The 15,953-nt window shown below is 49.6% G+C and overlaps 6 protein-coding genes; 2 read left to right on the forward strand and 4 right to left on the reverse strand.

The window, feature by feature from the left end:
- Positions 1-156: 156 nt before the first annotated feature.
- Positions 157-1,044, forward strand: FFUJ_10021 (uncharacterized protein; the record flags this gene model as incomplete). The annotated part of the gene is made up of 1 exon (XM_023568012.1): positions 157-1,044. One exon carries the CDS (start codon positions 157-159, stop codon positions 1,042-1,044), a length of 888 nt encoding a protein of 295 aa, XP_023435373.1.
- A 213-nt stretch (positions 1,045-1,257) lies between these two features.
- On the reverse strand, positions 1,258-2,526 carry FFUJ_10020 (related to RTM1 protein; the record flags this gene model as incomplete). XM_023568013.1 has 3 exons in its annotated part: positions 1,258-2,009; positions 2,057-2,305; positions 2,376-2,526. 3 exons carry the CDS (start codon positions 2,524-2,526, stop codon positions 1,258-1,260), a joined length of 1,152 nt encoding a protein of 383 aa, XP_023435374.1.
- Positions 2,527-4,323: 1,797 nt separating this feature from the next.
- Positions 4,324-6,812, forward strand: FFUJ_10019 (uncharacterized protein; the record flags this gene model as incomplete). XM_023568014.1 has 5 exons in its annotated part: positions 4,324-4,464; positions 4,567-5,337; positions 5,393-5,715; positions 5,760-6,116; positions 6,164-6,812. 5 exons carry the CDS (start codon positions 4,324-4,326, stop codon positions 6,810-6,812), a joined length of 2,241 nt encoding a protein of 746 aa, XP_023435375.1.
- A 171-nt stretch (positions 6,813-6,983) lies between these two features.
- Positions 6,984-7,802, reverse strand: FFUJ_10018 (uncharacterized protein; the record flags this gene model as incomplete). XM_023568015.1 has 2 exons in its annotated part: positions 6,984-7,518; positions 7,567-7,802. The coding sequence occupies 2 exons, from the start codon at positions 7,800-7,802 to the stop codon at positions 6,984-6,986; spliced, it is 771 nt and encodes a 256-aa protein (XP_023435376.1).
- A 222-nt stretch (positions 7,803-8,024) lies between these two features.
- FFUJ_10017 (related to Carboxymuconolactone decarboxylase) lies at positions 8,025-8,507 on the reverse strand (the record flags this gene model as incomplete). XM_023568016.1 has 2 exons in its annotated part: positions 8,025-8,251; positions 8,303-8,507. The coding sequence occupies 2 exons, from the start codon at positions 8,505-8,507 to the stop codon at positions 8,025-8,027; spliced, it is 432 nt and encodes a 143-aa protein (XP_023435377.1).
- A 309-nt stretch (positions 8,508-8,816) lies between these two features.
- FFUJ_10016 (uncharacterized protein) lies at positions 8,817-15,431 on the reverse strand (the record flags this gene model as incomplete). XM_023568017.1 has 4 exons in its annotated part: positions 8,817-9,470; positions 9,519-14,305; positions 14,363-15,349; positions 15,416-15,431. The coding sequence occupies 4 exons, from the start codon at positions 15,429-15,431 to the stop codon at positions 8,817-8,819; spliced, it is 6,444 nt and encodes a 2,147-aa protein (XP_023436173.1).
- Positions 15,432-15,953: the final 522 nt, after the last annotated feature.

Below are 15,953 nucleotides of genomic sequence, written 5' to 3' on the forward strand. Positions count from 1 at the left end.
TAGCCCAGGCATAGAGCGATAGTTCACCCAATTAGTCTTGACTACTGGGAAAAGAATTGATCAAGAAAGGAGTTTAGATTTAAGAATAAACATAGACTTAATTACTGTCTCTCGGCTCTTTCTTTCTGTTGCATCAGTTGCAACTTCATCATCACCATGAGATTCACTCACTCAGCACTGCTCCTGGCTCTGTGCCAGCTTGCTTCAGCATCGCCATGCAAGCCCTCTTCATCGGTCACTTCCAATGCTCCTATGAGTACCGACAATGAGTCCGTATCATCTGCGACCGAGACATCGACAGCGAGCTCTGTGGAAACAGGCTCATCCACTAGCTCTGATGACGTGACGTTGACTGCTTCTGTGACCGTATCGACTTCCGACGTGTCAATCTCCACGACTTTGGCGTCAACTCCAAGTGCAGAGCCTACAACTACACTTGAAGCGGCAACAGACTTGTCAACAACCGTGGATGAGACTACGACCACTTTTGAGAGCGAGACAACCTCAGACTCTGCTACCCTGGTCTCGACTACCACCGCCGAGGCTTCAACCACCACATCAGCAGCCCCCGAAGTCCCATCTAACCGTGTCCTCAACCCCGGCTTCGAGGATACTTCAGTCTACCCCTGGGAGTCCATGTCCGGAACGCTATCCCGAACGTCATCCGAAGTCCACTCTGGCAGTCAATCCGGTTTCTACAGCGGCAACACCCCCATGAGCGCAATACAGGGCATAAGACAGTTCATCGATCCAACCTGGATCACTCCCGACAAGAGCTACAAGTTCTCCGCCTGGGTGAAGATTACAAATACTGCTGGCTGTGGTTCACGCACGGTAGTTTGTGGTCATGGCGTAGGACAAGGTACGACAGGTTTGGGTGGGACCATCACGGAGAATGGGGACTTTTCTTTGGCGAGTGTGACGTGTTCTTGGACGCAGGCTCAGTGGGAGGCTAGGCCGAGTGTGCAGATCCGGAGTTATTGTACGGGGTTTTCTTTCTTTGTGGACGATGCGACTCTGGAGGAGGTTGAGACCCTAGGGTAAGGGTGAGAATGCTCCATTTGTGTTGGGACCAGGGGAACGGGGAGGATGAGGCTAGTTGCAGTATTTATTTCGACTGTTCTAAGTTTAATACATAGTTAAGGACAGGACGGCGGTCAACGTAAGTTGCTGCCAAGTAACATAAACTTTATGTAGATTGTATATACCAAAAATGATCCAGCCAGAACAGAACTTAGACATTAAGCACCACCGTGACTACCGCCTGAACGGCTCATACTGGCCGGTCTTAGGATTGTATATACTGACAAAACTAGAAGAAGAGCTCAATGAAGTATTGAAGCTCTTGTAAGTTCTGTTAGTCCGTGGACGATGATGAGCTAGCGTAGGAGGTCTTCTCTGCTGGTAGTAGTGCAGAGGAGGTGGATACTGTATATATGACTGAGTTCTGTAAGGGGACTGAGGGTAATGATAATAAGATCCGCGATTCCTAAGATTTGCATAAGACGGAAGATATGGCGGTGGTTGCAGGTATTTCGGAGGAGTCCGAGGCGGCTGATACTGAGGAGGGGGCTTTGAAGGAGTGTCGGGGACAGTTTCGACATCTGTATCTTCCAGGTCATCTGTAGAAACTGTAGATAGTTGTCTCGGGTGGAATATGTTAAGAAGAAGTGTAGCGAGGAAGATGAATCCTGCGTCGAAGATGTAGAAGTAGATCTCCGTTGCTTGAAGAATGCCGAGGGGACCAGTGGCATACTCCAGTACTCGATAGACTGACCGAGCGATTACAAGTCCACAGGCGATGTAAAGAACGATGATCCAGCGTTTCCAAGGCATGGTCAGATTGGTGCTTTTGCGAGATGGGTTATCGATAACGCGGCTGTGCACAATGTGCAAGACCGATGTGAAGAAGCCGAAGAAATAGACCTGGAAAGCTAGACCGCCGATAATTATAAGCTGGGCTGTTTTTTGCTGAGCAATTGAAGTAGCGTTGACTAATATGCCAGCACCTATCTCACATGAGTAAATGGTCAGAAGCGGAAATGGCTAGACTTACCTGTGAATTGTGCTGCCAAAGCGATCGTGTCACCAGAGATGAAGACCTTGGGGATTACTTTGACCGGAACGAGTGCATAAATCTCTGCATCCAGAGCAATGATTATTTTGCTAAGAATCATATAGATACTCGCAGTAATCAAATTTGGACCCAAAAGAAAGGCAAAGGTCTGAATAGCATAAGGAACGAAAGTCCAGTCTGGTGATTCAGAAGCTGATGCAGCACGAAAAGCATAACCAGTAGCCTCGACTACACAAAGTCAGCACTCTCCAGTTACTGAAACTCCATCATCTTCAACCCAAGAATAAGCTCAACTTACCAGCACAGCCCAAAATGAACGGAATAAAGAACCAAGTCCTACATCGTATCATCTGCAACACACACACCACCGTTGAAGCAGAGAATAAACCGAGAGAAACTAGAGAGAGAATAAAAGAAGGATGATAATGGTACAGCTCGACTGCTGCCATGATGTGAGTAAAGCCTTCAAGGCTTGAACGAGAGTGAGCCCGTGGTGAGTTTGGAGGTAAAACAAAATGTCATTTTTTCGAGACAGAGGCTGTGTTTGGTCTCGGAAGGGTGGTTCATGGCTTTATTGCCATGGGAAACGCTATTAATAACCTTGATGTGGTTTATCCGCGGGTGTTGATGAATGCGGATGGATGCTGCTTGCGGGTGACCCACTGGCTGGATGCAGATGATAATGTCTCACCTCAACCACGTTTTATGGTGGTGAAACAGGTGAGATCAAGAATATTGCCACAAGAATTTCCTGATGCATAAAAGCTAAGCATAATTGTTTGTGATTCCGAGGGGATAGAGTTGTGTGTACCTGAACCGGCGTTTTATTCTTGAGCTTGCGGGTTGAGCCGAGATTTGTCTTCGATCATCGAGAGATAAGGCCACTGGTTTCTCACGATGGAGCGGGAACTTGGGAGTAGCTGACGAGCTAATGGGTCTAGATCGGGACTTGATAGTTCTTGTTCATGTCTATTACAAGATAACTCTTGGCATTGTGAGGTCATGTAGACAAGGACTTGGTTTGTAGGTGGCGAAAGAGGGTGAAGTCAGCAGGACTCCGAAAATGAAAGAGTGAGAGCTACGTGTCTTATGCATTCTCATACTGGATATTGATACTTAGGTTCTCATCACGAGTTCTTACAAGTATCCCTTGAGTCTGAGGGTGCTCACTTAATGTTACCTTTGTGGATCATGCTCCAATTTCAATTGGCTGCCGATTGATATACCGCATATACCAGCCTCAAAGAGGTACAGCAGGAGGGATAGAAGTTAAAGCCTATAAGCTATATAATCAGAGGTACTTAAATCTATACCTAGCTATTGCCTAAAAAGAAGTACCTTTAATCCTATTTATCTAATTGGTTATAACCTTTTAGGTACATAATGTGAGTACCCTCGGACTCAAAGGGATAGGCAATATGGCATCATTGAGATATCCTGACGATGTTTCTCTCTGAATCTCGGGACCTAGTCATTTATCAGCAATCTTTAACATTGCCCAGCAAAGGATTGGTCAACGTTCTGAATTAAATTGAGATACCTGTATTTATTAATAGCTTACTAGAACACCAAAAGACAATGAAGTGATCTTAAAGGTTGAAAATAGTTAGTGAAGTGCATGGGCCAATCGTATGATCCCGGAGCTTATCTGCGGATCTTAAGATCTCGGGGTTGAAGACATACGCCCCTGGCATGCCCTTTAAGTTAAGAAATACGTTATACATAATTAGACAAAACAATTCCGCAGATGTTGCAGCTTCAATAACCTCTAAAAGATGAATTAAAATGGCATCGTTGTCTGTTGTTCAGTGACTTTGAGTTTCGACATACGCGCCTTAAACCCGAGTCATAACCGATGTGCCTGATCCTTTCCCCAAACAGCAAAGCGTGAAAAAGAGGCTGGCTGGGTGATGTCAGAAGCAAGACCCCTCCCGTCGAATCAGATCCCAGCATGGGAAAATATCTCAACCTGTCTCTGGCTTTACCGATCCGATCCTCAGGGAGGCTTGTCAACTCCACGATCGAGATATTGCCTTAGTGGCCCCCTTGTACACAGCGAAACCTCACACTCCGCATTCAACGTCCTACGCCCAAGACAGACTGGGCTGAATGTACCTGTAGGGAAGTGCACGTCCAGGGGACTATTGCACCCATGGACGGCGTGATCGGTTCGTTAAACTAAACGAGATACCACCGCCGCGGAACTGGGAGACTGAGATTGACGGGGCGGGGGGCGTTTTAACGTCATGCCGTACAGGTCTCTGCTTCCTGCACCTGATGCTTCGGGCAATCCTGGGGGTCAGGATCAACAAGATACACGGGTTGCTAGGCGGAAGCGGGCCAACAGGCCTAACGCCTGCGAGAACTGCCGCCTGAAAAAAGCCCGTGTAAGTCACCTCTTGTTTCTCTAACTGCCTACCTACCTGTTGTACCCAAGTTCCTGAACAGTACCTACCTCATGTCTGACCCACTGCTGATGCTGTACCCAGTGTGATGGTAAGAGACCAAGCTGCTCCAAGTGCGAGAGATGGGGAACCGAGTGCGTCTACAGCGTTGACCACCTCGGCAATGTCGAGCGTGAACTCAGAGAGCATCGTGATATTCTCGAGTTCTTGCTGTCGCTTCCCGAGGATGAAGCCCTCGCTGCACATAGACAGCTTAGAAGTACGAGTAACCTTTCCGATGCATTGTCATCATTGCAGGGGAGTATGCATGGCAGGCTTCAGCCCTCCAGTATACGGACTGCGCAGGCCATGTCGCCGCCGACGTCGTCAGGTCTTGAGTTTGAGCTGACGGTCCGGCATGGCATGGCGTATCCTACCTTGTTTCCCCTGGACTTACCGTCTCTGAGCGCCGATCCTAGATTGAGACCTGTTCAGCGCTCGTCTCAAGGGCTTTTGCTCGATGGGTCGTCGCCGTCTGACACAATGTCCCCGTCGACATCCTCTAGCAATGAGCAGTCTGTACGTACATCAAGTACCCAACCACAGGAACGTCCTCGTATAAAACAAGAGGAAGACGTCGCTGGCCCCCATCGGGAAAATTACTGCGATGCGAGGTTACACCAACTGCATATTGGGTACTGGACTGGTGTCTCCATTGACGACGAAGTCGCTGCCAGCGCCATCTCACTGTACCTGCAGGGCAACCACTCCATATTCGGGCTCTTCGACCCCGACCTTTTTATACACGACCTCGTTCACCGCCGCCATCAATACTGCTCACCCTTCCTGGTGAATGCCCTGCTGGCCCACGCCTGTGTAGGTTGCCACTCGCCACATGTTATCATGTTAGACTCATGCTGATCCACCACAGCAAGCTTACTCCGTGATTGACGAAGCTGTCGGCGCTCTTAGCAAGGACTTTATGAGAGATGCTGGTGTATTATGGCGCGCTGAACGATCATCTGACTCAATAGTGAACGTCGCTGCCATTCTTATGCTCAGTGTCAGTTGTCATCTTGAGCAATCCAGTGTTTCGAGCAATGATCTTCTCGACGATGGCCGCGCAATGGCGGAGCGGCTAAAGCTCTTCGGCATACCGCACACACCAGAAAACGCAGCATCGTTCGATAGCTTAGATCCCGACACCAAACGTGCAATGGCCCATACAGCCTGGGGAGCGTACAGCTACCTAACGTAGGTACCCTCTCCCCCATACTGACGTCCCACTGACATCTCAGACTAAACACATTCTGGGTCCCAACCAAACCCATAGCCTTCCCACCAATGTTTCCCGTCCCCGGACGCAGCAGTGAGGACACGATAGATGAAAGGTTAGCAGTTCACTGGCCGCCACACTTCATCCCTGACTATGCAGGAAAAACATTTCAAGCGTTATGTGAGCTCTGGACTATAATGCAGGAGGTCATAGCGGTTTACTTTGGGCATCACGGTGATACTGCTGCTTCTTCGATGAGGATTCCCTTGGCGTTTGTGGAGGCCAAGTATCAGAAGATATTGACCTTTACCGATTCATTGCCGCCGGAGATGTCGTCAATTGATCCGAGAAACATGCCTGATCATGTTTTGGCGTTCAAGTAAGTTATGAGGACCATAGTCAAAGAAGGCGACTGACGATATACAGCATTCTTTTGCATGTTGCTATCACGCACCTGTTTCACACATTCATCATGGACCCAAACAATCAGAACCTTAACCCAGCGTTGTTAAAGTCTCCCAAAGCAGCACTGCGAGCATCAACAAACCAGCTCCAACGCCTCATCCTCATCAGCCGCCTCTACCATCCCCACGCCCACTCTCTCAGCGTTCTAAGCTCAGCAGTCGTGCACGTCAGCAACACCATAATCCGCGACGCTGCCCTGCGCAACCATTCCATCCAAGCCCCCAGCCTCGGCAAAAAGCACCGACGTCGCGGTAGCAACGAAGAAGCACACTGGCACTTCTACTTCCTCGTCTGTCTCGCAGCCTGTCAAGACCTAGGTGCTTGCTTCCCAGTCTGTGAACCAATTGGAAAAGGTCTATTGGCTATGGCGATGAGGGACGGGAGCATGACAGCTGCTGAAGCGAATAAGCTCATGCGTGCCTTGGAAGCGCCGAAGCAGGTTGCGCCGCCTGGGAAAGATGAGAGTGGTACGTTTGGAAGCTGGGTTTTGGATTTCGACCTTGAGGCTTCGAAGCCTGGTGATGGACATATTAGGAACTTGGCCGCTCAATTCGAGGAGTTGAGTATGCATAATGAGTTTACGGAGGGGGGCGATTTTGTTATGGAGTAATGGGTAATGAACACGATACCCAGGGCCTTTGAGCCAGCAAACGAGAAATGATTTATTAGAACATTAAGCAATGCGAATACGGAAAAGTCTATAGCATAATACACGTATTGGAGTATCTCTAAGCTTTCCAATGACAGTTGCAGGGAGCTATGAAGGATATTGTCTACAGGTTTAACAACATCCACCACCATGATCATGACTATGCTCATGAGCCTTTTCAGCATCCCGCTCACTCAACCCCTCCGCCTCCTTGCTCACACAACTAACATGAAAAGCAGCTAATTTCACCAACCCCGGAATCTCCCTCAACAACCCAATATTCTGCTTAAAATCATCCGTCTCCCGAAACTTCTGATGCGCCTCGACACTGGGCCATCCAATGAACGCCGCAAGCATACTCCCCGTCTTACCCTCTTCTCCTCGGATGGGCACGTCGTTCTCAACACTCCATCCGTAGCTGATGCCGCGCCAGTCGCGGGATGTCTTTAGTGCTACGCCGGTGAACTCTTCGAGGCGGCGGGTGGCTGTGGCGCGGGATGCGACGTCGTAGTCGGAGGGGAAGAATGCTAGCAGGACTTCTGTCACGGGGGAGCAGTCTTTGTTGAGGACGTCTTCTGGGGGGAAGGGGGTTAGGGTGACGTGTTTGTTGATGGATTTTGAAAAGTCCACGATGGGTTTGAGAGATTCAATGATAGGGCCGTGATCACTGAAGTGTATTAGCACTATTCAAAAGATGAAGCAAGTATCGACTCACGCGGTCTTGGGATAGTTTTCATGATCCTCCAAAGTCTCCCAGTCGAGGAACAACCACAGCGTAGAAGGATTCTCGACCTCAACACCAGTATAAACTCGTCGAGCACCAGGTTGTTTCAACGCTGTCTCAAGCACATTTTGATAAGTCTTTGCCGCAGCTGATTCATCAAAGACATTGACGCCCTCGTTGAGGGTGACGTATGAGAACTCCGTCACGTTTTGAATCTTAGAAGCCATTTTGAATAAGATTTTATGAGTGAAGGTTACATGATACGAGTATGATGTTCAAGTATGAGGAGGGGTAAATAAGGTGATGGCATCTGGTGGGGTCGAACACGTGCTACTTCCGTTAACCCGCATGGAACAAGGGAAGCCATCGCATCGTTGTATGATCGAGATCATTTTGGCGATTCAAAAGTAAATGGATATAAAATTGCTTGGATAATTGTATTCACGAACTCATTCATCCTTTGAACCACTGGCTTCTCCTCCACCCTGCGCCTTAAACTCATTGATAGCCTTCTCCGTAACCCTCATCGCTTCCAGCCCAACAGGAGCACCAAGATAAACCATCGACTGCAAAACTGCCTCTCGAATCTCGATCTCTGTCAAACCGTTCCGCATAGCTCCCTTTGTATGCAGCGTCAATTCCGGCCATGCCTTTTGAGCCGTCAAAAACGCCAGCGCTATGAAACTGTCAGAAATGGTGATTTGATATAGGTAATTGCATCACTTACTGAGAAGACTTCTCTGCTTCCTATCAAGGCCAGGCCGAGTCCATACATTTCCCCAAGCATATTCTGTGATGAGCTCTTGCGCGGGTTTCCAGTATTCGTTGTCGAGACTTGCGACTGCTTTGGAGACGTATTCTTCACCGAGAACTTCGCCGCGGACTTTGAGGCCCTTTTTAAAACCTTCGCTGAATTCTTGATTTTGAGACATGATTTGGGATTGTGGATTGAATGTAGGATGTAGATGCCAGAGGGTTGAACTGTCCGTTGACGTTACTATATACTTTGAGGACGGAGGTCCTTCTCCGCAGCCGGGGACTCCGCAACCGGAGCACCCGGCTGTGAACGGCGGGGCCGGTTATAGAACGTGGAGCTCCGAATGATCGATGTCTTAATATCACATCCAACGACACCGATTAACAGCAGTAAATAATATTACTCGCTGCATAATCGAACATGAGTACGTTAAAAAAAATCATAAAAGACAAGAATACCATACTCCAACCAAATAGAACCCATATTACACGTTTGTCGATGAAGTAGAATAAGCACAGCTATCACCATCGTCCTCCATTCCCATCTCAACCCTCCAATCTTCAGGCGCGCACCAAACATCCAATGCATCCTCATTCACCTCAACCTCATCCAAGCCCGCCCAGGCTCCAAGGTCCAAGATATCTCCCACATCATAAGAAGAAGAAGACACCGAGATCAATTGCTTCACCTTGGAGGTGATCTCCTCGAGGTAGTCCATGTTCTGCTCTAGATGCCATGAGTAATCCTGCCCAACGGTCGCATATCCGCTCCTCAAGAATTGAAGCTGGTCTAAGTAAAAGGCGACAGCTTCATCTTGTGATCCTGGAGAGGTCAGGTCGTCCTCCCATGTCGCAGCGTCCTTGAGCATGAGGAATCTAACGTCAATAGCCGACGTGCGGTTACCAAGGCTTTCATGCATGGATGCTAAAAGCCGCATGCAGCTCATTGCCATAGGATGATTCGCGCCATATACATCCTTGAGGTTATAGCTGATATCCTCGAGGAGAGTGAACGCCGTGTTGTGCTCTCCACAGGCGAAATGAACCTCTGCTAGTCGCTTACCAATGGCGATGGTGGTGGTAGGCTCGAGATTGAAGTCATAGTGATCGCGAGAGTTCCACAAGAGCTCGAGGATGCGCTGTGAACTAGTTAGTAAGGATCTTTTGAATAGATGAGTATTACGAACCTTGAGAGTGATGTAATCATTCTGCTTGCCGGCGATACTGAGAATGCATGTGAGATGGCTAACACTCAGGACACTCAAGTCAATGTCAGAAGTGTAGCTCATCGCCAGGACTCCCAACTGTGTCGCCAGCTCTTCGATGAGGCCACTGAGAGAAACATCGCCTTCGATCTCTGAGATCTTGTAGAGTAAAGTACTCAACTTGAGAAGTATCAGCGCAGAGGAGCTGTCGTCTCTATCTGCTCCACTTTCACTGTACTCGAATACCCACTGGGACAGGTAGAAGCATGCCTTGTGAGAGCCTGCATCGCCCATTTGCTGAATGAGTCCAAATGCATCCTCCAATAGTGACGCGGAGATGTCTTGTTCAGAGGATGAAGCCAGGATAGCTTGGAAGAGGTGATATGTTGAACTACCCTTACCTTCTGGTCGATCCAGCATGCGGCAGAACAACTTCCATAACTCTTCTTGAATGCCACTTGCCTCGGAGCGCAAGTGATAAGCTTCAAGATGCTGGATCAATCGCGAACCAGTTGTCAAGAGACTGCCAAGCTGGTCATTCTGCTGACCTGCTCGAAGCCATGCCTCATAAAGTGCTGTCTCGGCAACGACTCGCGTCAAGATGTCACCAAAGAGGCTTTCAGTCTTCTTCCTGGAGAGTTCTTCCATAGCATACACAAGAACCAGGCATCTTCGGTCATAAGTCACAGAACGCTTGTGCTTATTCTCTAGGTATGCTTGTCCGCAGAGACCTTGAGGTTGTTGTAATCGTGCAATTTCGGAGCGGATGGTCTGCAAGAAGGCCAGGTTTCCATGGCTAATACCAAGAAGCTTGTACATTGTGCTGAAGTGCTCTGCAAGATGGAACAACTTTCGTGGGCTTGTTTCCTTCTTCAAAACACCTAGAATGACCTCTTCCAAGGTAACTGTGGCTTGCTTCTTGTTCTCAACAGTGAGGTTCACTACCCAGAAGTCGATGACCTTCTTTAGGCTGGAGATACTGCGCTCATGACCGTAGCCGTGCTTCTTTGCACATTGCCTCCAAGACTTGATGAGGATGATCTCCGCTCTGTCGTGGAGAAGAGGCTTGCTTGACATGAGAACACTCAATCGCTCTTCAATGACGCGTAGAATCTCGATAAATGCATCATCCGAGCCCGACAGACCCAGACAGATCTCGTTCAGCTCATCGTAGATATCGACAGCCTCACGAAGAGTCGTGTCATCCATCTCGAGAAGCTTTGTCAGCTCAAGCGACGCCTTGAGGTACCAAATATCCTGCCGTCCGAGATCAGACAGCATAATGGTCCTTAGCTTACGAGCCAGGCGCACGGCGATGGAGACGCTACCGACAGAGAGTAATGTTTGAGAGTAGCCAATGTAGATCTCAAATCCACGAGCAGCGTCCATTGAAACATGGTGCCTTAGGTCAGCATAGTAAGACCAGAGACGCTCATAACGACGGAGAAGAATCGTGTAGCTCTCTCGCTTGCCCTTGCCTCTTTGGCTCTTGCACAGAGCAAGAAGACCTTCGATGAGGACAATGATTGAAGCGACATCATCCTCGTCAGGCTCCTCATCGAAGCAATCACAAATGTCGTCGTCATCTTCAATAACAGTGCCGAGGTGGAGGCTGAGACGGACAATCGCAGCAGCGACGTGAAGTGTGAATGAGTGAGAGTGACCCAAGTGAGTTCTGCAATCGCCAACGATAGATTTCCAGAACTCCAGAGCCTCAAGATGCAAGCCGGCATCTTCAAGAGCGCCAGAGAGGATCAGGGCGATGTCTTGGCTGGAAGACTGCCACAGAAGCACGCTCGACTTGCAGCACTTGACGATGGACTGGATCAAGGCATCTCCTTGGGTGACTTGCTCAGTTAACTTGTACATCTGAGCCATAATGATTGCAATCTCAACCCGCTCGCGAGTAAAGGTCTTGGGAAGATGCAGCTTTCCTCCATCTATAAGGACTTGTGGCCAGAGAACCTCGAGACTCTTGCGACAGATGCTAATAGCTGCCTTCCACTCCTTGCGCGAGCGATGCAAATGAGCTAGATCTCTGCATAGAAAGACCGTATCTGATCCAATATCTCCATGGCCGTGGGTGCTGTGGAGAATGCTGTCGAGGATGTTGAGCCACAAGAAATCCTCGATCGGGTTCTTGACACCCTTGTAGCAGACAATGAGCGCAGAGTAGACTTGTAGCATTTCGTCAAAGTGGTCATGAGAGGGTAGTTGATGGATCTCATAGAGAACTCGAAGAATGCTCAGTGCTTCTTGGTTCTTCTCGAGTCGGAGAAGAAGCTGGGCGATTTCTCGAAGGTTTACCAACGTCGTCACCTCGCACCGACGGTCGGTCGTCACGAACCTAGAAACAGAGGTCCAGAATGATACCAGCGTCGTGCTAGCTTCCTTCTCAAGAGACAAGTCACGTAGCTTCGTAGCCAATTGCAGAGTTACAGAGGTGAACGCCACCAATATTGCCCCGTGGTTATTGTTCTCCTTGTTCAGCTGGCCTTGGAGCAGACTCCATAACTGCTGAAGAGCACCCTTGGAAGCGCTCGACATACCGCGGTCCTGGTAGTGTCGAACAATGCGGGTAATGGCGGAGAGTGCAGCGTCTGTCCACGTCTCTAAGGTGGGTGCAGCATCGAAGACATCTTGGCACAGCTGTTGCGCGGCAGCCATATCGTCAGCATGCTCAAGCGCATCAATAAGCACGTGGAACAGATCCAGAGTCTTGCTTGCGAAGAGGCCTCGAGTTCTGCAGCACGCAACATACATATCGTGCAGGATCTCAGCAGCCTCAGCGAAACGCATCTCCGCCTTGTAAAGCTCCGCGAGCCTCTGAGCAACGGCAAGTGTTTGATCATGGCTCTCTCCGAGCTCAGCCCTCAGGACACGCCACAGGTACTTGTAGACCTTGGAGCTCTTGGAAGACAGTGTTGTGTGTGGTTTGACCAGGGACATGATGTACTTGGCACCAGCAGTGGCCTGGGGGCTTGGGTCTTCGAAGGTGAGAATGGCTGCTTCGAAGGCTTCCACCAATCGCTCAATGCTGACGGTGTGACGAAGATCCGAATGGGCAAGATTGATCAATGTTTGAATCACAGACTTGGCATTTGCACCAAAGGCGGCTTTTCGCAGGGAGAGAATCCTTGTCAATTGCTTGTTTGTCGTGATGCTGTCGCCTTCGGATCGGAGGAAGTGCCATTCAGCCAAGGCCATCAAGACTGAGTCAGACATCTTCGAGGATACATCAGCAGGGAGATGTCGCGAGAGCTTCTCTGAAGATGAAAGAGACTTCTCGTAGTGCTCATACCAGTTTCTGGCGGCGTATGCCATGAGCGGATCAAAGTCCTTGTACGAAGCTGCAGTAGCCCATTGAGTCTGTGAGACGTTCTGAAAGACGATATCGACCTTGTCTTGCTGAAGATGCTTCTTCGCATGCTCAAGACAGTCAATCGCAACCCGTCGATGAGCCAAGTTCAGCGACAAAGCAATCTTGCCATGTATAGCAAGATGATGCATCTTAGCCTGGACAACAGAATCGACAAACTGAATGCGACCGCTGCGAATGGTGATAATGCTGGCAAGAGGAGAGTTGGAGCTCACGGACCGGCCGGAACGGATTCTTCTGAGCCAGTTGCTCATGGTAACAGAGCCATATCGCTCCATTTCATCGACCTGGATAGGTCGCTTTCCGACAAGAAGCCACGAGAGCAGAGACTGCATATCGGGATTGGAGTAGTCGATCTTGAGTAGCATGCTGTCGAGAATGCCCTGAACAGTCTTGGGTGTCTTGCAGATGATGTCTGTCATACGACCAAGATCGTGCTCAGCTTCCAGGAGGCGAAGGATGAGCTTAGCCTCCAGAAGGGACGTCCATTGGCGTTCCGCGATATGCTTCTGAAGCTCCCCCTTCATTTCAGCCGAGAGGAATGACAGTATGGCTGATGTAGAGAGAGCCATCTGCATGAAAGAGCGCGCATTTCTGCGGATATCCATGCGAGACAGAGTATAGATCTGAGTGCCAGAGATAGATCTCGCTGAGTCGGCATCAGCCAATGCAAGACACCGAATGTTCTCGCACTTCGATGTAAGTGCTTGGAGCTTGGCGAGGAACTTGGAGGAGCCATCAGTACCATGGCTGTCGATGGTGTTGATCACAATGGCAACGTTTCCACTGGCCTTGGAGCAGCGGTCACTGAGAAGTTCCCACAGCAAGTCTTCTGTCTTCTCCGCTGACTCGGTCTCACTGCGCTTCCTAACAGTGTTGATAGCATCAAGCAAGCCAGTGTCGCCGATAGACTGGTCGAGAAGCTGGAAAAGCAATGCTTTGAGCAGACGCACGGACGAAGAGCCCTGTGTCGCAGAAGACACTGATGCGCGAAGCAGCTTTGCATCCAGAGACAGAGACAACTGTAAACGCTCAATGATATTGGAGACGAGCTCTTGCTCTCCGTAGCCAGCGTCTCCAGCGACAAGTAATAGCCTGGAGGGTGTCTTGAAGAACTGAACGACAACGGGCTCCACGCAGTCGAAGACAAAGGAATGTCCATGTTTGCTTCCATGATGGCCTCGAGAAAAGCCATGGCTACAATGACCATGGCCACTGCCGTTCAGCCAGTCTTGCACTGGCCCATGACAGGTCCCAAGAGAGCTATCCTTGAGCGACAGTATCCAAAGTTCCTCGCACGCTGAGTGCGCAGCCAGGGACAATGAAGCCAGGTCTGCCTCAAAATATTGTTCGATCTGAAGAATAAGCGACGACGAGGTACGGGAACCGGCTACAGAGACGTTAGCATACTGGGGTAACACAACATAGGATAGCTATGAGGACTCACCTTTGTTGATCTCATCCAGAATGTCAATGAACCCCAAACAAATCTGTTGCAACGACTGAAGCACCTTGGACAAGCAGCTATAAAGCTTATCCGATGATACGCCTTCAGGAACCGAAGCTCTCACATGCTGAATTGTAACACTAGCTCGATGGAAAACAGCAAGCAAATTATCCAGCGCTGTGCTAGCACTAGCAAGCTTTCCCTGCATCGACAGAGCAAGCTCGCAGCTGGAGTAGAACATGGAAGCGACGCTTTCAGCATCAGATCCATGATTCTTCATAAGCGCGACGAAATCAGCGATGCGCTCGGCTGAAGACTGGACTTGCTTCAGACGTCTGTCAACAAGACTCCATTGATGAGGCACGAGTCTCATGCGTGTCTTGTCAATGAGGTCAAAGACGTGATGGATTGTAACGCGCTCTCGAGAAGCAGGGAGTGCGCATGTCATGCGCAGCTCTCGGAGAGAACTATAAGCTCTAACCATGCGATCTTCTGTGGATAGCGCTTTGTTAGATTGACTGCTCACAGCGCGTCGCCCGATGAAACTGCCAGAAGTAGTTGTAGTTTCACTAGACATTGTGCGTCTTGTTGATAAGGGCTGCGAGTCATTGCGACTGTTGCGCTTTGGCAAGCTGATGTGAACTCTTCGGATCGTGGTGCTATCAGCATCGTTCTTGACAAGGCTGTTGTCAAAGCCTTGAGATCCATGGCTCACGTTCCTGTTCTGTTGTCCTGAGATCGATCTGCGACCTTGGGGACGAAGTGGTGCTGGTCTTGTTTGTAGTCGCCTGTCTAGGACGGTGTCGATGGTGAGGTCTGCTTCTGAAGTGTCGACCTCGTCGTCGAAGACGAAATGTGAATCTTGTACTGGCTGGACATTCTCTTCGCTGTGCTCAGAGCCTTCTGAGGGTGACTCTGGACCAAGCTCTGTGATGTCTACCAAGGGCTCTGCAGCCTTTGCAAGCTGCGGCGCAACTTCTTCTGCTTCTGCCAGAGGAGTTAGCATCAATTGCTGTGCTCAATGCCAATTGAGGGTCAGTCATGGTTACTTACGAGGAGATTGCAGCATCGCGACGACTCTGTTGCTGTCTCGCAACCACAGTCAAACTCGTGCTCTTGGTAATATCTCAACTTCTGTAGACTAAAATGTGATGGTAGAATTCTTGAAGGAAAAAAGCGAGAAGTGAATGAATGGACTAGGGAACGGAGAATGACCATGCGTGCGCAATGCTGCAAAGAGGCCAGTCACTTGCATCGCTTTATCGAAACGGGCATCGGAGTCAATTCCTCGTAACGCAGCCACTCTATTCATGCTTATTTTTCGATAGTTCCATTTCAGCTGCATCTTGTTCTGTCTAGACTGGTCTGGGTGTGGAGGGGGCTAGCAATCGGGTGTAAGTCGCACTCTCGAGACAATGTACTGTGCTTTGTATCGCACACGGAGTACGTGGGGAGTGTAAGACACGCGGCACCGGTAGCGCTCCCTTCGGCGTTACAGGGGACCTATCGCCTGAAGTTCGCGTGCTGCGCAGCCTAAGTTAGCCCACTCCGCTAGTTTAGGGCGCTAATGCAGTCCCAGGGTCTTTTCAGC

This window comes from Fusarium fujikuroi, chromosome FFUJ_chr09 (assembly GCF_900079805.1).
Source record: "Fusarium fujikuroi IMI 58289 draft genome, chromosome FFUJ_chr09".
In the NCBI taxonomy this organism is placed as follows: Eukaryota; Fungi; Ascomycota; class Sordariomycetes; order Hypocreales; family Nectriaceae; genus Fusarium; species Fusarium fujikuroi.